The sequence below is a fragment of the Notolabrus celidotus genome, chromosome 16 (assembly GCF_009762535.1).
Source record: "Notolabrus celidotus isolate fNotCel1 chromosome 16, fNotCel1.pri, whole genome shotgun sequence".
Lineage (NCBI taxonomy): Eukaryota > Metazoa > Chordata > Actinopteri > Labriformes > Labridae > Notolabrus > Notolabrus celidotus.
Window position 1 is genome coordinate 8,826,158 of NC_048287.1, and position 20,646 is coordinate 8,846,803.

The 20,646-nt window shown below is 42.3% G+C and overlaps 1 protein-coding gene across 3 annotated transcripts in view; it reads right to left on the minus strand.

Moving 5' to 3' along the window:
• The window catches only part of epb41a (erythrocyte membrane protein band 4.1a), a 62,859-nt gene extending 42,722 nt beyond the window's left edge, over positions 1-20,137 (minus strand). For all 3 annotated transcript variants that reach the window (XM_034705536.1, XM_034705535.1, XM_034705534.1), the window contains exons 1-8: positions 19,982-20,137; positions 5,570-5,901; positions 4,018-4,314; positions 2,625-2,729; positions 2,433-2,475; positions 2,254-2,329; positions 634-852; positions 382-469 (exon numbers count right to left, since the gene is read on the minus strand). In XM_034705536.1, coding sequence (XP_034561427.1) covers positions 382-469; positions 634-852; positions 2,254-2,329; positions 2,433-2,475; positions 2,625-2,729; positions 4,018-4,314; positions 5,570-5,893 — 1,152 coding nt within the window. In that variant the 5' untranslated portion in view covers positions 5,894-5,901; positions 19,982-20,137. The remainder of the gene's footprint in view (positions 1-381; positions 470-633; positions 853-2,253; positions 2,330-2,432; positions 2,476-2,624; positions 2,730-4,017; positions 4,315-5,569; positions 5,902-19,981) is intronic.
• Between the last annotated feature and the right edge of the window lie 509 nt (positions 20,138-20,646).

The window sequence follows — 20,646 nt, forward strand, 5'->3', positions numbered from 1 at the left end:
TGCCAAAAGCGTCCTTGTACTGTCTACCTCTGGCCACAGGGGGGTAGTGTAGGCAAAAAAAAGCTCCCTTCTCTATATGAGATTAAATCCTGCTCTGATGCAAACAGATTGACCTGATTTCTGCTGTAAAACCTGACGGTCACATGTCGTCCTGTTGTTCGGGCAGATCTGAACACTACTGCTGTGTTTTGAAGATAACACACAGAACACACACAAACAACTGCAAACACAGAGTGTGTGTTTTATTCTGTTTGATGTCAGTGCTTTTGGTTTCATGGACAGCTGAATAACATTAATACGCAAATAAATTGTGTTGTAGCATTTTGTCTCCTGGATCGTGTTTGCATGAAAGCATGGATGACCTCTGACCCCGGTGCTCACCTTGGCCTGGTGCAGGTCCACTCCGTACATGGAGAGTTTCTTGGCGTTCTCCAGGAACATCATGTCCGCCTGGGCTGGACTCATGGCCCTGATACAATGACAAATGCAACACAAACTTTGAGTAAACATTGGATTAATATTTACAGATTATTTTTCTGAAGGGTGGTGTCACGTTATCTCTAAATCTCTCCTTAAATAATGATAAACAAATCCCCTGGTGCTGCTGTTACTCCTTCCAGCTCCTGTTCTCACCTATATGTTTGGTGTAGCTCCATCATCTTGTCCTCCAGCTCCTTGGTTTGACCCTGAGCCATTTTCATCTCTTTACCGTACTCACTGCCGTGCACCTCCGGGTCATACTCTCCGATTTCTGACTGCAAGGCGTAGGAGCCGAGCAGGGCCAGGGTGACGAAGGAGCAGGGGAGGCGGCCCTGCAGGATGTCCTTCCTCAGCTGGAGACACAGGTAGTACCTGAAGAAGAGGTGTATGTTGCTGTGTCAGTAAAGACTGAGCCGTGGTTCAAGTCCCAGAGAGGGTTATGAAAAATTGTTCCATCAGGAAGGTTTTTTCAAGCTTCTCTTTGTTTAGGCTAGCTGCACCATATTTTCCAGAGTGTAACACACTGAAGACACACAATCATCCCTTTTCTCTCCCTCTAACTGATGTCTTCCTCAAAATGATCCAACCTTTTTTTCATTAATAACACCGTATTGTTTCCACATAATCCAACAACAATCAATCATCATATTATCTTGTCTAACGTCACCTTCAATGGAAATGTTCACTTTAATGTGATTTAATTTTATTTGTGTCTGAGTAAATAAACATTTTTTACAGATGTGTACTTCAGCTTTTGCAATCAAAATTACACTCACAGTTGTTTTTTTGTGAAAGTTTAATAACACAGGATTCTTTAGATTCTGTATGCCTTAAATTTTGAATAAATCACCGTTATAAATCATAGTAATATGTAACTACTGTTACTTCAAAAGGTCAACCTATGACAAAAAATAGCCCTAAGAATATAAGCTTGAAAATAAAAACTGTGTAGATATTCATGGTTTTGTTCTAACACTGAGTATTTTTATGGTGATAATTTAAGCTCTGTATTTATGGGGTTGTTTGTTATATTGTAGTCCGTGCATATAAGAAACCTCAGACTTTGTTGTGTTATTGTTATGCAGTATTTTGATGAAGGTAATGTGAGGTTTGGTGCCTGGGTTGCTGTGAACCAGCCTCAAGTGGATGCTCTATGAATTGCAGTTAATAACACTTCGGCATGGGCTTCATATTTTGAGACCAGAGGTTGCCGCTTGGGAGAAACAAGCTGCAAATGCAGAAACAATGCATCTTTCCACACATGCAAAAGTCCAGTAAAGACAGTGCAAATGAAATCACATGCAGCAAAACGCTGAAATAGCTCCACTGACATTAAAGGCCCTCTAATAAATACACATATGATGCAAAGAAAACAAATATAAAATCTTGAAACATCTGCCGAAGTAAAAAGCGCTTCAAAGTGATGCTTGGCCACGGAAGTGCTCCAGGCCCAAAGGGGGCACTGTGTGACACAGCATGTTTTATGATTTTGCGTGTATTTCATTTGAGTATTTGGAGCATGTTTAGTGTCAGTGCAGCTGTTTCAGCTTTTTGCAGCACGTTTTCTCATTTGTATTTTGCGTCCACTGTGGTGTTTCCTTTGGACCGTTGCATGTGTTTTAAAGATGCATCTTTCCTGCATTTGAAGCTCCTCTCTCATGATCATTCAGGGCGTTGTAGATTGTCTGCCCTTGTCGACCACCATACCATCAAACCAAACTACATAAAAACTGCTGAGACCAAAAGAGACATTTGTCGTAACTCATGTCGTACCTTGTGATGTCCTCGGAGAGCTGGGCCGGGTCTGGAGGATAAAACTTCACATTGAAGGTGAAATCATAGTTGGCACCTGCAGAAAAGAAAGACAGGATTTGAATAAACGTCTGTAAACATTTTAGTGAAGAAGACGAAAACAAACAGGTGGTGTACTTTAAATGTAAAGCCCTGCTCACCTTGAACCTGCCGGCGGATCTCCTTAGTCAGGTCCATCCAGGTCTGAGGAGGAAAGATAAAGGATGTAGCATAAAGTCTGGTGTTAATCCATGTATTAATGTAACCATGTCTTTAAGAATATAAAGACTGTCTGCTCTGGATATTTAACACTCAGGGAGAAATTGTTGGACCGCTAATAAAGCATGGCTCACCTTCATGACGGGGGTCTCCCAGATAGCCAGACCGTAGTAGTCCTTCTCCAGCAGGTTCAGGTGGTCACACACCCTCATGAACAGCTCCTGGCCTTTGGCATGTTTCTGACACACACACACAGAGGGGGTGTTTAACCTTTGACCTGCTAATGTAACAGACTGGTGCACGGTGTTTTATTAATGTTTTGAGCAGAGGAGCAGATGGTGAGGAGAGCTCCAAGTCTCAGAGGAGGATCCCACCGGACGCTTTAACAGCTGTCAGGTTCACGCTGATACACACTCTCACACAGTCACACACGAAGTACACGAGCCGTAAACAAGACTTTCTGACCAAACATGGCTGATAAACCTGCTCTGCCTGCTGTGTGTCATGTTCTCCTGGTCATGTTTCTGATAGCAGTCCCTCCGTTTGGAGCAGCGTCGAATATTCCTAAAATGTTTAAATGCAGCAGCAGCTCAGGTCATATCTACACCCTACATCCTCAACTCACTAACTCTCTCTGCTCAGAGAGATTTAACTCCTGTTAAATATCCAAACTTAATCTGGGAGCTCTACATGCGTGCACTGGATGAATTTATCGGGACGTCTCCCTCCAGCCACTGGTAAAAAGTCTGTGTGAAGTGGAGGTGAGTCGATATGCAGGTGATAGTCTGTGTTACGTTTTCTCCTGTTGTGTTAGTATCTTGAAAACCTCCTTAAACACAAACAGGAGACATTACTGAACACTCCACCTCCTCGACCTGCGTGATCTGAACAACGGCTTCCCTGACCCTGACCCCAAACTGAGTATTTAGAGGTGTGAGACAGTGTTTGAAAGAGGAAGTGTCCCACTGTGAGGTGTATGAGGTGTGAACAAACAAGTTCCTAAAAATATCAGGACCACGTGTGAAAAGTGCAGATGCCGACAAGGTTAACTGATCTGCAGCAGCCCTAACAATCATCATCAAGAGAAACTTGCTTTAGATTCATACATGATGCTCATTCATAGACACACATTATATACTGTAAAAAGGAAAGACTACTGCGCAAACAGCAAACGGGCTGCATATACATGAAGGATACAAATCCAGAAAATTTTAGGTTTCCATTCTCACATTTGTTTCAGATTTTTGCATAGATGTATGAATTTGCATTATTGCACATGTTTCTCCCACTGAAGACCGTTTGGGCCGTTGTCCATCAGATAGCAGTGTTGAGAAAAAGTTCAGCAATCACTTAAACTTGTTGTCTAATAAAATGAAGCACGTTTAGAATAAACTGAGTCAAACTTTTATGCATGTATGAAATGTTCTCTCACATCGAGCCCTCACTCCAACAGAGCCTCTAATAAAAAAGAAACAAACTTAAAGCTGAAAATAATCCATCGATGGATTACAATATGTTCATACTCACATCGAGCTCACACTCAAACAGAGCGTCGTCCAGCAGCGTCACTTTGATCTGCATGGTCTTCGGTCGTCGTGGAGCTCGTGGAGCTTTGGCCTCCTCCTCCTCCTCCTCCTCCACCTTCTCCTCCTTCTCTTCCTTATCGCCTCCTTCAGGAGCCTCCTCCTTCTTCTCCTCCTCCTCCTTCTCTTTGTCCTCCTTCTCCAGGATGGCTTCTTCTCCTTTTTCCTTCTCTTTGTCTTTGTCTTTTCCTTCCTCCTCCTCCTCCTCCTCCCCCACTTCCTTCTTCTCTACCTGAACAGCCTGAGACAGAGACACAAACACTTCGGTCACAGTCTAAACTGCTTTGATCACTCTTTCCTTTCTTGTTTTTGGAGACATCCACACATCCCACAAACTGCCTCCTCAGCTGGCTCACTTTCATAAAAACAGGTCAGATCAGGGGTGAGTCTGCCCCTTAGGGTGAAGGATGGGAGACCTGAAGTTGACACTGTCTGTGACGACACATTAAATAAGTCATCACAAAATGCATTCAACTTCAAACCATAGACTGTATAAAATATGGAGTAGTCTCAGTGTTTCTGAAGCAGAGTTTTGATGCTTCTGTCAACAGTAGCCATAACTGAAATGCTGACAACCTAACTTTCAGTCGACCTAACAAGAGGCAAAGACATGGAGTTGAGGCTGGCCTTTAGCCTCCTCGCTAACAGCTACAGGGTGCCCACCTGTCAGTCAAGTCAGAAGTGCCTCTTATTAGGCAAAACGTCTAACCTTAATATATTTAAAAATAATGAGTTATAAAAAAAAAACCTGTACAGTGTGTGCCGATACAGAAATGAGCAACTCAGACCTAAACCATTTTTGTACCAGGCTGTAAACATGTTTATTTCTGCTGTAAGGATTCTTTGAATGGGTGTGTATGTGGTTTCTGATGTTTCTGCAGCCAGCCTCAAGTGGACACTAGAGGAACTGCAGTCCTTAGCAATTCCACATCAGCTTCTTTTCTCACAGCCGGAGGTTGCTGCTTAGTTTAAAGTGATGAGGACTGATATTGACATTGTTTTCTCTCTATCCTGTCTACAGAGAACATGTAGAGAACTTAGTGAAAGGACGGATAAGTATATTTTGGGTCGTGTGAGGTACCTGTTAATAGTGAGTGAACTATGCAGAATGGTTAACAGTCATTTCCTGTTTCTGTGCCAGGTATAGAAACAAGCCCACCAGAGGGGAGAGGTGCTGTTCTGAAGCTTTCAGAGCATAAATATATTTTTCCCTGACAAGGTAAAAATAGCTCTTTTAATATCCGTCCCAGTCTTAATTAAATGTGTGTGTAAGCAAAATAAATTAAAGTGATTCCTGAATGATCATCCTCTGATGAGGTCAGATGATGAAAGTGAATTAAAGCGTCTCTGCTGCTGGAGACGAGCCATGATGAGAGGAAACAACAAACAGTTTCATTTCTCTGCTCTGTCTCCGTTTCCAAATATTAACGTAAAGATCCTTCGTGTCTCTGTGACATGTATCTAAATAAACACAGATTCACTCAGCTCAGTCTGACCTGAGCCTCAGCGCTGCTCACTGAGTGCTGGTCTGGGGCCACCTCTCCCTCCGTCCTCAGCTCAGGTTCGGGGTCAGCGATGGGTGCTTTGGCTTCCTCCTCCCCCTGCTTGTCCTCCCTCTCTCCCCCCTCGCTGTCGCACTGCGAGCGCCTCTTCAGGAAGGACGAGAAGAGGCGGGAGAGGCCGCGGCCGGCAGAGTTGCGGTTACGGGGCCGGAGCTGCTCGCCCTCCTCCGGCGGCGAGGGCGGCCGGGCGTCCTGCTGGCCGGCTTCCTCCTGCTGCCTCGGCTTCTTCTGGTGACTCTCCGCCTCGTCTGTAGTCATGGCAACAGCTGGGGAGATGGAAGACAAAGGGAAGTTACAAAAACAGAAAACAGACCTACGTGTGTGATGAATGAGACGATAAAGAAGAACATCACACGGAGAGGCAAAAAGTCAGGATTACATTTCTCTATGTTAAAACTGTCAAATTCTTTACAGCAGCAGAAAGCTCCCTTTATTAGAGGAACGTCACCTGAGATTAGATGACACGTTTCAAACCTACTTTTTCAGTCCTGCTAAGAAAGCCTCACAAGGAACCAGAAGGTCTTGGGGTTGGGATTCAGTTCTTAGTTGAAGGATGTAGATTTAACCTCCTATCATCATTTAAATCAGACTAGAAGTACCTCTAAAGCTGCTCTCAAAGATCTCCTCAGGTTAAAACACTTCATGCAAAAGTACATTAATACAAAATAGGGATCAATAATTTCAATATTATAGCAGACACTAGAGAAAGTCAGGACAAAAAGATCCTCTAAGGTTTGAATGCTGCTTTTACTTGTAGGTAGTATTTTTAAAACTTTGTTACAGACCTATTTTGTACAATTTTCTATAGTTGCCATCAGTCAGTTTGACAAATGAGAGACATTTCCTCTTCACAAAACCAGAAAACAAAAGAAAATGAATAATATTCAGCAGAGTGTTAAGAAAAGTGACAGCTGACAGTCTGCACTCAAAGATCGGCCCAGTTTCCAAAAAGTTAGAAACAAAGTAACAATGTGGCTCTGAAGTGTGATAATAGGTGGTTGTAGACGGAATAAGAGGTAACAGGTGACAGCCAATGACAGTGTATCAATACACCGACTTTTCCTCTAACCACACCCACGTTGCTTCCTCTCACTGCTCCTCCTCTACTTTGATAACCCGGTGCACACAGCTCTGCAGGAACCTCATTGGTCAACAGAGCTGTCAATCATTATGTCACAACCCCTCTTTTATAGCATCAAATAACTAATTTGGACCAGACATGGTGTTATAGCCCTTGTTATAGCATTCAATAACTAATCAAAGTAAAGTAAATGATAAGAACTAACTATAATGACAGAAACAATGTTTGACAAACATGTATTTGACCTGTGTTTGGATTTCAGAGTTTGACCCATGTCCCATCTGTTAACATGGAGGAGGAGGCAGGGTTTATGAGCATTACTGCAGACAGCCAGCAGGGGGAGCTCTTAAATGTTGTGGTTTTCTGGATGTTTATAAAGTCTAAAGGTCATGAAGACCCATCAATCCAGATAACATGCAGGAAAATGTGGAGGATGAAAACTAGACCATGTGGTAAAAGAGATTAAAATGTTGCTAAGCTAATGAGGGCCAGTGAGCCACCAGACTCCATTAACAAAACAAAACACTCTTCTCAGAGAAACAGGTGTTAAGAGACATCCTGCTGAACATGATCATGTATGTAAAAATAACTTCCATCACTCCTCCTCCGTCACATGACCGTATGATAATAAGATCAATCTTTCACTTCATCTCTGCAGTCACACTCATCTCTCACTCTCTCTCTCTCTCTCTCTCTCTCTCTCTCTCTCTCTCTCTCTCTCTCTCTCTCTCTCTCTCTCTCTCTCTCTCTCTCCTGCTTGGATTCTATCCCTCTGATGAAACATGCAGTGTCTCCTCTTCCTGCTGGCATCCCAGACTCCATTTCCCATCATCCCTCACACCAGCAGCTTTTATTAGCTGCAGGCTGAGTTATCCATAAGAGCTCTCATTTACATTCTGACGCCTGCGCACACACACTAACAAACACACACACACACACATTCACACAGCATCACAAAGGAGGTGGGCGGCTGCACAAGTTGCAGCTGAAACACAACAGTCAGATTTTTGTTACCACAGCAACAACGACCTAGTCCAACCATGAAGAGGAAGAAGGACAAGAAGAAGCAAAAAAGGATGAAAGTGACGACGAAAAAGAAGAAGAGGAAGATGGAGAAGAAGGGAAATACTCAGATGAAGAGGACAAAGAAGACAATAGAGGAGGAAGATGACTGAGAATAGGTCATATACAACAGAGAATAAGAAAAAGATGACAAAGAAATGAAAGACAGGATGACAAAGAAGTTGATGAAGATGATGAGGAGGTTGGCAAAGAGAATGATGAAGATGATGTAGCAGTAAATGACAAAAAAGAAGAAGAATGTGGTTCTACTCTGTAAGAAAAAGAGAGGTTATCAACTGTTCATGTAGCTGCTCTTATTTTATCAGCATTAACAGTGAAGAACTGAAAACATGAGGAGGTTTACCAGCAGCAGTGATGGAAAGTAAAAGTTCTTATCTTCTTAAAGTTTGACACTTGTATGTTTCAGACCTTCACTTGTCTACCTTTGACTAAGCTATATTTATGTAACTTATTGAAGTGTTCACATTGACAGAACCTATCATATATTTCTATGAACACATTTTTTCTCTCTGTTATCGAATAAATCCTGTCCACATCAGAAGAGTTTCTGAATGTTCATGTCCACACGATAACGAAGAGATGGTTAAAAACGCATGCAAAAGCAGTCAGACCAGTCGGCGGTGAGCATGTATATTCATTCTGTCACGTCAAACACCGCTGAAGAACATTGTGCACATGTGTAATGAGCGCTTTCTTGAGCAAGCAGTGATTCTTAACAGTGTTCTCTAAGCTGTTCAGAGCGGAGAATTAAAAACTACTGAGTGTGATATATTTATTTGCCCGTGGGTATAACGATTTAAAGAAGCAAGGTTTTCTTCCATACATGTCATTTAAGCTAACAATACCAAGCAGCCGTAAACAAACAGCCCGCCATCTTGGTGCATGAACAATACGTATAAACAACAACGACAGAACAGAAAAAAACTCAGTTTCTTCATGGATCCAGTAAGATGGTCTCATTGCTGCCAACAAGTTTGTTTTGCTGATACGACACTTGGCTGATCTGCACCTACGCAGGTAGTCAGCAGCTGTCAGAAACCGGGGAAAGGAATCTGAATATGATGTTTATGTGCTCAAACACAAAAATCAGGATACTCAATGAACACTAATCCATATACACCCACTCAGTGAAATCCTGGTTGGCCCTCACCGACATCTATAAATGACTCATTCTCTTGAGAAAATAATTAGCTTGGAATCAAATAAAAGAAAAATGTATGATAACAGACTTAGAATATGTTGGTTCATTGCAAAATAAAACAGCTCTGATGTACCCGCTAGTTTTGCCATGGTAGTGTAGCTCAGCTTACTGCATTTCTCTGGGGTTAGCTTCAGTGTAGTGAAACTTAAGCCTGGTTTATACTTCCATGTCGGCCCCACACAGCAGTGGCCAACGCGGACATGAGCACTACATACTTGTGCATCGATGTGTCCATGTCGTGCAGCAATACTCCGTCAGAACACTTGAGGGCAGTGTGGTCTCTCTGATCGTTGGGTCGCCTGCTTCCGGCCCCGCTACATTTTCTGTTTACTTTTTCACAGCGATTCAGAGCGTGTTATGATAATTTACAGCTGATACATGTTGCTCTTTTTTTAATACAGCAATGTTTACAGGGAAGAGAGTAAACGTCCGAGGAGATGAAATACACAGTTGATGTGCTGCGATCCCGAAGTGCTGTAAATGCAGAAAATACAATGTCACTGAGCGGACCAATCACAGGGCTTGCGGTCTGCGTCAATTCGACATGTAGCTACATTTTGGAGGAGGTGCGCATCAGCTATGTGTGTAGGCCTCTGTGTAGGTATGGGGGTTATGCAGAACTATGGGCATAGGCTACGCCATCAAAGTATAAACCAGGCTTTACTTCAGCATACGGTCACTGGTCCAGGAATTTGGGGGAGAATGGCCTGAAGACAAACTTATTTACAATAAAAAACTTTCCTTAACTTAGATATACTGTAAATTACAGTTGCTGTGTGCACACATTCACACATAGGAGAGAGGAGGAGAGATCATACTGGAATATATCCCACGTAACCTGACGTTATATGGAACTTCATGGATTATGACTCTGCTTATGTGTTTTTTCCACTATCAGGGGATACTTGAGGATGCATTGTCCTTTTTAGGAAACAATCTTGTTTACATCTAAAATATGTGCTAGCATACACAAACACGCCAGCTGAGCAGAGAGAGGGGCAGGCAGGTAAATGCATGAAAGGGAGATCGCACATAAGTAAATATGGGCCACAGGAATCATTGAGCTCCTTGAAGACTAGTTTCTGGAACCAAAAGTTCCTGGTATTTTTGATCAAAGTGTGTCTAAAAGTTGCTCTCAGCTTAAGGTCAAAGGCCATCCACAAAAACCACCTTCATCTCCCCTGACTTATTCAGGCTGAATAATAATCAGAGACAGATTTTATTCATAGATTTTAGGAGGATTCTGTTTTCAATAAATATCTATTTTTCAATCAGATGTATCCAACTTGCAGAGATGCTTTCTTCATTAATGTTAGCGTTCATATAACAAAACATAATAATATTATGTAGAAGGGATGTGGAGAATCACATGTGTAGGAAAAGTCGTGAGTCTCATTTTTAACTGAAACAAAAAAGAAATGAACTCTGCATGAAGCTTACTCTGACAGGTGTTTCATCAATGGGTAATTTTCCTCTCCATGGGCATTCTTTCAAAATACATCTCTCCTGCTGTCTGCACTGAATGAACTTATTAAATACTGAATGTGTTTAATCAGAGGTGGACGAGGTACTGAGGTGTGTTGGTTAATCAAGCTACCATCAAAGTTCACTACAGTGTAAAAAAATATTAGGTGTAAAGAGAAGAAACAAAATCATTAACAATACCGAGAGGACCAAAGAAGACAGACTCGTTCTGCCTGTCTTATTCATTCAGTCTTGAGTCCCAAGTGTTTAAATCTGAGTCAGAGATCTGAGTTGAGTCCCAATCACGTTTTCTTCTAGATGGTTGCACATGTCGGCCTGCTTTTGCTGTATTTACCGTAAAACCTCTGAAAGCTAAACTCACTATAGAAAGCGCCTCTTTCAGCATCCAGGCAGGAACTGTTTGTGAACAAGACAGTGCGTGAATGAGCTCCAAACAGAGGAGCAGCTGACCTCAGGCCCCTCTGCAAAAAACTAACAATTCAGACTCAGTCCTCCTCTCCATCGTCTGAGTCTGAATGCAATCAATGCTTCATTTTAAGGCCAAATGTGAGGCATCCGTGCCCCAGTTCAAGTCCAGTCAAAATCAGGACTTGAGTTGAGAAATAACTTTACTTCGATAATACATTTTGAAAAAATTAGAAATAGAGTTAGATATTTGATTAATCGGGGTGTCTGTAAAAATGTTTGATAAATGCTAAATTAAAAAAGTTGAGTTTTTAGTTTTGAAAAAACAAGAGATCACTCTTCCTCCTCACACACTGACATGTTCTCCTAAATGGTCCTTCAGTCCATAAGATCAACAAAGAAAGAAGCACCTGTAAAACTGGTGAGGTAGACGTTGCTCAAGCTGTACATGTACTGTAATAAGCGAGCGTTTGAAAAGAAGGCAGATCAGACGTCTCTGTTTTGAACAGTGACATTAGTGAACGGTCCAAAGTCATAGCCACGTTCAGTCCCTCACCTTCAAACCTCTCCCCAACAACAATTTTCTTTCTCTCTTCTTCCTCCTCTCTTTTTCTATCAAGTAGTGTGTTGTTCAATTCATTATCTGATTAGTCAGTCAAACATATCAACAGAAGATGACTGGTCCACCATGTAAGTAGTTGTTGCTGTTAGCGTCCTAAATCAGAAAACAACAGAGGATATTTTAAGTTTTACTTATATTTTGTTTGAAGGAAACTTTAGATTGGGGGGTTAATTTCTGAGCAGTCATAAGCAAAGAGAGGAAGAAACGTCTACCAAACTGAAGAAAACAGACACGAATGCTGTGTTTGTTTTGTGCAGCAGTTCAAAACAACAGCGTTTCAACTTTACTGTGAATCGAAATGTTCAGTTTTGATGATTTCTTCTGTAAGGAGGCTGAACAGAATGTATCTTTACCATGGAAGCACTACTAGAAGAATCAGAGGGAGAGCTGTATGATTAATCATTTTTAAATCAATAACATCATCTTTAGATCAATACTTTGTGTCAACTTGTTGATGTCTTTAGTTGCTAGAAGCAAGATAATGTATAGTGAGCAGGTGGTTATAGAGGAGGAACTCTTCAAGGTGGGCTGCGCTCCCTGTCTGGGTACGATCCACTACAGCCATCTGAGCACTATATATTATCCTTTAGCACTGTACTGAGTATAGGTGTTATAGCTGTCGAGCTACAGGTGGGCAGGCCTTCCTGGTCACGCGACTGATTGGCCAATGAGACGGGACGCTTTGAGAAGTTCTCCCTCTTTCCCATTGTGTTACTAAGTTTGAGTTATTGTTGTGTGTCTTATCTGTTATCACAAATAAACTGTCATCTTAAACCCTGAGGGGTCATTAGAGGGAAGCAGCGTGAGCTGGTCCCGGGATTCATGGCGGGGGAAAGGGAAATAGCTACAGGTAAGGTCAGCCTTTCTTTTGCCTTTGCTCGACAGCCAACTGCTTACTTCCTTTATTATGGCACGGGCAGAAAACGCTTGGCTGCTTTAAACAACAGTTGTGCCAAGGTTGTGTTGCCATGACACTTTACATGAAGGTTGATGTAAGAGTCTACACGGTGAGGCGTATATATTAAACAGGTCATTGCTTTACACACAACAATGGTATTAGAAGGTTTACAGGATGTAGACAGCTACCATTTGAGCATTGAGGTGCTCCCTCTGTGAAAAGATGATGCAAACAAAGGATGACCCATGAGTCAGTTTGGAGAAACAAAAGATATGGATGCTTAAAGTTTGTAGTTGTTATCTCAAATTATCTCTGAGGGAAGGTGTCATTTCTCACATCTTAGTTCACGGTTTGTGTTTCAGCTGACCCTAGACCACAGCTGAGGGCCTCGGTTTGTGTCAAGTGTTATTTCCATCTGTGTGATTCATCGAATCAAGACAACCAAGCACACCAAACACAGAGGTGTCAGAGAGACGGGGTGAACAGAACAAAGAGGTGCTCTGATATTCTGAGACTAATCTTTTTAAACTAACAGCATCCTTTAAAGTTTAAACAGATGTTGAGTTACAGAAAGTGATGATTAATTTGCAGTGTCAGGACTCAGGAGTGTGTTTGACCCTTTTCTCCTTGACTGAAGAGGAGTGTCCAACAGGAAGTCGAGATGCAGAGATCCAGACATAAGTTCCAGCACCAGCTTCATGCAATCCTCAGAATACACACTCTGCTTGTATTCAAGGTGTTTGATATTTTAAGGGTTTAATTAGCTCATGTCTCCTGATAAAACACTCTGCTGTCTCCCTGCAGTGAGAGCTTGCTGGCACAGACACACAAACGCTGACAGAGCAGAGAACAGAGGGTGTGAGATCACAGCTCCAGGTGCACCGAGGAGGGTGTGACGCAAATTACGCGCACACACACAGGAACCTACTTTATGTTCTGATGAATGTTTGTTCAGTCAGCGTGAGGTCGAAGACGGCAAGTGTCAGAGAAAAGAAACACGCGAGTCTGCAGCTTTTCAGACCAGATAAGCACAGACACTTCTCTTTCTACACCTCCTTCTGCTCTTCAATAAAGTTTGTTCATCTGTTTGCTGGGTGGGATGAAACCTGCTGAGTCCACCTTCATAAAAAAGTCTTCACCTACCGCCCTGTCAGGTTAATGCCATCAGAATCAAGATTACAACAGATGTCAAAGTTTGAATGTTAGCCTCATTGCCTATGTAGATCCACAGTGATGGGCTTTGTGCAGTGCTTGCAGACAGAGCAGGTGTGTGCAGGTGAGAATCTGTGTCAACCAGTCCTCAAGTGTTACAGAAGCGCTACTGTAATGCCTGTGTGTTATTTTGGGCACGTTAGCACACCTTTCCAAATGGAGCACACCGGCTGAGTGCTGACAGCTGCTTGTTGGCAGAGCAGCATCAGCAGCAAGTGACTTGTGAGTGTTCGGCATCAGGATGAAATGAGACACTGTGTTAAGCAGCAGTGAAATCATAAAATCTAATCTCTGTAGAGCTGTTTTGATTTCCTTCAAAGTAACATCTTTAAATTCCTCTTTTATCCAAGCAGCAGCCAAAAACCCACAGACTCTTAACTTATCACTGAAAATAACAGAGAGAAGCAGCACATCCCCACATTTAGGGCCTGTGTCCACAAACAGCGTTTTCTTTTTTGACGCTGGCAGTGCCTTTTTCAAAACAAACCAAAGCAGTTCAGTGCAGGGACAGGAAGTCAGATACCAAAACAAATTAAAACATCCAGTTAATTTTCAGAATGAAACACTCCCTGTTATCACCAGATCGTATTTCACTTAACTACAACAACAAACCATCATGAGGTCAGAGGTTTTCAGAGGCCAATATGGATGATGAGAGGAGTTGAATAATCGTTGATTCAGTAATTTCCCTGGGAAAACCTCGGTCACATGACTCCAGCAAACGGTGGGTGTTGACAGACGAGAGAGCACGGAGACGGACCGCAGCGGACCGAAGACGGACCGGACCCTGTGGGAAGTCCCGTGTGAGTGTCTGCTTTAATCCCACACAAGAATCTATTCTTCTGTGGACTGGACCCACCTGAGGGAGCGACGACGCTTTAGCAACAAGGCAAAGGTGGGTTTGGTTAGAGGAAGGGTTGGAGGCGTCAGTACCATTGCTCCACCAGACAGATTAGTTGTGAACATGTCCATTATCCAAAATGTGGCAGCAGCGCAAGATGCCAGTGCCAATCGAGACAACATTTTTTTAACAATAGGAGGAGATGGAGGGGTGACATTAATATACAGAAAAGGAACCAAAAATACAAAGATGTGTGAGAGAACCACCAGCAAACACAAAACTATTACTGGTTTGTCAGAGGTTAGACATCATATTGGACTAGAGTAAAAAAAAAAATCCAAAATCATAACTACTCTCACTTCACGACAAACTAAAGACATCCGAACATCTGGCAGAAATTCTCATTTGGCTGTTCAAAGGTCAAAAGACAGAGACTCAATCCTTCTGACACGAACACAAAGGGTTCACAAACAGATCTCCCTGTGATTCTTAGATTTCACCTCAGAGTTTGCTTTGATTTAAGTTTCAAACTAAAAAGTGTTTGTGAAAAATCAAAACATACTTAAGCGTGTATCTGTGTGTGTGTGTGTGTGTGTGTGTGTGTGTGTGTGTGTGTGTGTGTGTGTGTGTGTGTGTGTGTGTGTGTCAGAGCGCTGAAAGTGAGCTTAAGGTCTGAAAGCCGCTTTAAAATTAATCGTTCCCTGGGTGGGATTAAAGCTGCTGCTGGACAGGAAGCTGGATGTCTATCCCACCGCTGGACGCCTCGACAACCAGCCCCGCCCCTACCAGTCCCACCCGTCAAACCCCTCCCACACACACACATACACAATCACACAGACACACACTCAGCTGGCACAAGCTCTGGAAACATCCCAGAAACAGCGAGTCGGGCTGACCCAGATGAAACTGAGGCAGCAGATATTTAAAGAAAATGAAGGAAAACAGCAAAACCACAGAAAGGACTGCAGCTTGATGGAGCATCTGTGAAGGAGGGGGCACCACGGGGTCACAAAGCTAACTACACCTCCTCCATAATGACACATTCACCAATCAATATGGAGACGTGAAACACTGCTGCAGTTAGGAAATATCCAATTAAAGAAAAAACAGAATAAAAGGTCACAATAAGGCAGAACACACTCAAATCATCACGTGCCATCATTAAATACAAGCACTCAGAGAGGCTGCACATGGGCCTTGAAGGTGCTTCAGTCTATGATGAGGTTTTATTCTTCAGATATAAATATGCATATGATTTAAGATATGATTTAAGATATGTGTAATTATGAAGCTTTCTGCAGCTTTAAACCAAAATCAGCAGCCTAATGGCTGATTTATACTTCTGCGTTGAATCAACGGCGTACCCTACGCCGGGGGTCCGCGTAGCTCCCGTACCTACGCCGAGGCCTACGCACGTAGCTGACGTGCACCTCCTCCAAAATGTAACTCCCCGTAGAGCCGACGCGGACCGCAAGCTCTGTGATTGGTCTGTTCGGCGGCTTTGTCTTTCCCGCATTTACAACACTTCCGGGATCCCGGACATCGGCCGCATGTGCGGCCGTGTATTTCATCTCCTCCTCTCTATTCTATGTAGTCGTGTCTGCATGATAAACAGCAACATGCATCAGCTGTAGATTAACATAACACGCTCTGAATCTCTGTGGAAAAGTAAACAGAGATCGTAGCGGGACCGGAAGCAGGCGGCCGGCTATCAGGGAGACCGCACTGCCCTCAGGAGTTTCGGCGGAGAATTGCTGCGCGACACGGACACACCGACGCACAAGTATGTGGGGCTCATGTCCGCGTCAGCCCCTGCTGCGTAGGGGAGACGCAAAAGTATAAATCAGCCTTTAGTTGTGTCATTGTTTCATTTGAACTAGTAGACCGTAACATCCAAACTAACTAAAATATTGTTGCAGATATGACGTTTTCATTCAATTTGGCCAATCAGCAAAAAGTTTTTTTTCTCCATGGGGTGTTTAAGTGCTAACTCCCGTTAGCCAAATTATATGTTAAAGCACTTTGAAAAGGTGATCATTCATCTTTAGTTTAAAGTAACAACAGTGACATCGAGTGGAGAAACTGTTAGATACAACGTACAATACATTAATATGACGGTACTTTAATATTGTGCAGATGTAAAGTAAATATCTTTGCCCCCGGGAAGTGAAAGTGTGAGTTAAGATCAGTCATCATACGTTTTTAATTCATGTAATCTAACGCGGAGAACATTTTGCCGACACATCACAGCTGATAAAACTCTCTGCTTCTCCTCATCCTCCGAACTATCCTAACTTTTAAAACGATGCACCGTTGGAACTATCTCAGCCGGTGCAATGTTTTACATTGGACTTCCACCAGATCCACTGTGCCGGATCAGAGACATAGCTGGAACGCAAGAGCGGATCCAGTGGAAGTTAAAACATTGACTAGAATAGAAACCTTTCAGATCCGGTACAGTACTGCAATGGATCGGAGATGGACCAGACATAGATATGGTGGAATTTGGCTGTGAGTACAGTGTCAACCCAATCCTAAATTAGAAAGTACATTAAAACCTTTGTTTGTTTGTTTTTACAAAGGAGCACATCTCAGCAGAACACCTGCTTTGTTTAACTTTTCATAACTTTTCTTCTGATCGAGGCGTTTAAATGAAGCATTTTAATTCTCATCAGGCTTTTACATCGATTATTAGTGATCCGTGTTAACACAGCTAATGTAAATGTCATGAAGGAATTATGGGTGGGCGACGTTGCCCTCCCTGAGCTGTCATCAGTATCAGGGGCGTGCCTGAGGAGAAAGGGCATCTACAGCTTTTTACAACCTTCAAGGCGTGATATTTACGCCCCTATAACATCTCTCTCCTTCAGTGAATGTCTCAGAGGTGTGATAGTGGGATCTTGTCATCGCACCGCTGTGCCTCTATTAGAGGTACTAACAGAAACGTGACAGAGGCGTGACAGTGGAGCAGGCACTGAGTGTGTGTGTGTTTCACTCTCCTGATTCTGCAACGCCATCACACAATGTAAAATCACACAGCAGGACACCAACATTGATATAAAACACTGATGGCAGAGCTTGGTCAGGGAGCTGAGGCAGAGTTTCAGAGGCTGTTAGTAAATGTGTTTTGATTTGGCTACACAGCACGTTTCTAGAAATATAGCTTGCTACGTTCAATAAAGTGGTTTTATTTCTAAACAGATCCTAAAATGTGCCTTGGATTGGTTTGAGTCAGACTGCTGCCATTTTGACTGAATTTGTTTTCTTCCACAAGTGGAACAGAACAGAAAACCTCATAAAGAGCACCTCTGATCACAAAAATGACCCTGCAGCACTTCTTCTCTGACCTCAGTCACTCCACTAATATCCCTGACAGTGCTGCTTCGTTTCTGGAATAAAAATGACCCCACAAAAAGTTAATGTTGTGAATATTCACATGAGGAAACTGTAGACTAAAAGAAAATTATGCATAGGAAATGTTTAGACTGTTTAAATGCTAAGTATATATAACACACCACAAATATTTGTTCAAGTAACTCCTGAATCTATATGGATGCAGTGTGAAGAAAACAGAGCTCCTTCTCTTGTCTTTGAGGGGTAGTTCATGTGCAGCCACAGAGGGCAATCTGTAGGGACCTGAGGGAGTATACTCACAAGATAATACTGTTCTTCTTTTTGTTGTTGTTGTTGTTGTTAGAAATAAACGTAGACTGTATAAATAATGAACGTAGTATCCATGACGTTACCCATCTATTCCTGTGGGCTGTTCTGAAGCCAATCATCAGCAGGTGCCATATTGGAAATGCTGAACACAACCTAACTACATCCAAGCTTGTGTGAGGTAGAGGTAAAGAAGAGGGCCTTTAGCCTTTTCGCTAGCAGCTACAGTATTCCCGCCTGTCAATCAAGTCGATCATGTCCTTATTTGGGCAAAACTCGTAAGTTTAATATCTTTGAACGTAATGAGACATAAAAAAAATTCACCCCCCATACAGTGTGTGCCGATAGAGAAATTAGCTATTCAGACCGAAGCCGTTTTATGTACCAGGCTGTAAACATGTTTATTTCTGCTGCAAAGATCGTCTTCTTTGATTGGGAGTGTATTTACACTTCCACATGGGCTTTATATTTTGAGACCGGAGGTTGTCACTTGGAAATAAAATGAATAATATACTGAAAATTTAGCACTTTTGGGGTGGGGGTGGGGGGCTTGGGCCGGGGGGGGGGCTTGGGCCGCTAATGTGTTAGGTCCGGCCCTGTCTCAATGCTTTTAGCTGACTGATGGTCAACTTTAATGTCCTGACAGTCAGGACTATTCTTTATTATATAGTCTATATAATCAAGTAGATGTAATTTAAACAACACAGCAGCTTCTTTCGCTTAAGCAGCTAAACCTGAAGTATTCAGACAGGCTGGGAACACCATGTATCCACATAGTCTGACTGTTAGAACTGACAGAAAGCCGAAGGACCAACCCTGGATGTGGGAGGTGCTGGAAGTCACCCCGGGAGACAGTAACCTGCTGACCGCCGGACGCGCCCCCTGCCCCGGATTCCCATCAGCAGCTGGTGACGCTAATGACAGAACGGTAGCTCTTATTCAATCTTATAATAAAGACATGTTCAATGTGTATGTAATGTTTCTTTGCTGTCACATTTGTTACAATAAGTTAATGTGGTTTTTTTTAATCTTACAGATTAGTTCACTTTACCTATAAATTTCGTTCCTTGAGACAACTTTGTGATTTATCTAAAAAGCTTTGTAACATATCTGAAAGGGATTTGGTTTAATAAGTCTCTTACATGTTATAAGATAATGTGTCTATTTATAGACTGTTAGCTCTGCGTTAGGAAAAAAAAAAGAGCATTTATATTATGATATTAATAATTCATTGAAATGTGCTTGCACTTGTCTCTACTATTTAAAGCAGTGGTCCGGACCTACAGACTGACTCTGGATCTGTTACTGCTGATAGCACCGTGTACAGTCTCCATTATGAATCTATAGGCTGCTGAAAAAACAGATGACACCGAACAGCCGCTGCTCCCTCTATCACTGTATCACTGTATCTGCTGGATAACATGGAGCTGAACACAGAAACTGCAGGCGGCAGGGTGTGAGGATGAGAATGAAGATCACTCGTATGATGCTGAAGACTAATTCAAATAAAAATCAGTGATCATTAGATCCAATCGAGCGTTTCAGTGCGTTCATCCAGTATCAGAAATATCAGGAGCGTCGGTGTTTACGTGAATCTGAGCGTCACATCTGATCCCGTTCATTTCACCACAGTGCCGCTTTATTCTCACATATTTCACTCTATTATCAAAGCTTTGTGTTACTATTTTATTTTTTTATTATACTGCTTTTTCCATCCCCGGGATTTTCAAATAAAAGCATCGCGTTAGACGGTGGGAACAATAAAAGGGGCGGTAGGTGTACCTGTCTGCAAATGGCGCTGAATGTGAAATAATGTCAACAAATCCTCAGTGATGTTGAGATTTAAAATTCCACTCACCGCTGACTTTAGATCATCCAGCAGAAAACTCAGATCCTTTAGAAATGCTCACTGATAATTCCCAGCGACCACCAGACTAACAAAGTAAAAGCAGCAGCGTTATCAGGACGCTTTAACAATGTGTTTAGGTACCAGAGCAAGCGCGGTGCAAGGAGCCCTCAGTGCTGTCTGGCAGGCAGACAGAGGAGGCGCAGTATGAGCTCTCTGTCCTCAGCTACACCCAGCTGCAGGAACTGTAGTTTCATTAACAGATTGAGAAATAGTACTGATGAACATACAGTATCCCTGAAGGTCAACTGCACAAAAATGGCATGCAAAATCATTTCACAGAATGCGAAAAGTTTTTGGAAAGGCAAAGACATTTCACGAAACAAAGAAAGATTTAACAAAATGCAAGATAATGAAACACGAAAGCAATTCACATATCTCTGAAATATTTCATGACACATAAAAACATTTCATGATATACTTCAACATAAAGGTAAGCGCGCACATATTTCCAAACATAGAAACCCACATAAAAAAACAAAATAACAAAAACATAAAAAATGCATTTAATGAAAGAGAAGACAATTCAAAGATCAAGAAAACATTAAATGAAATGCAAAAATTCCACCAAATGCCAAAACTATTGTGTTTAATGAAATGTATTTGCGCTTTGTGAA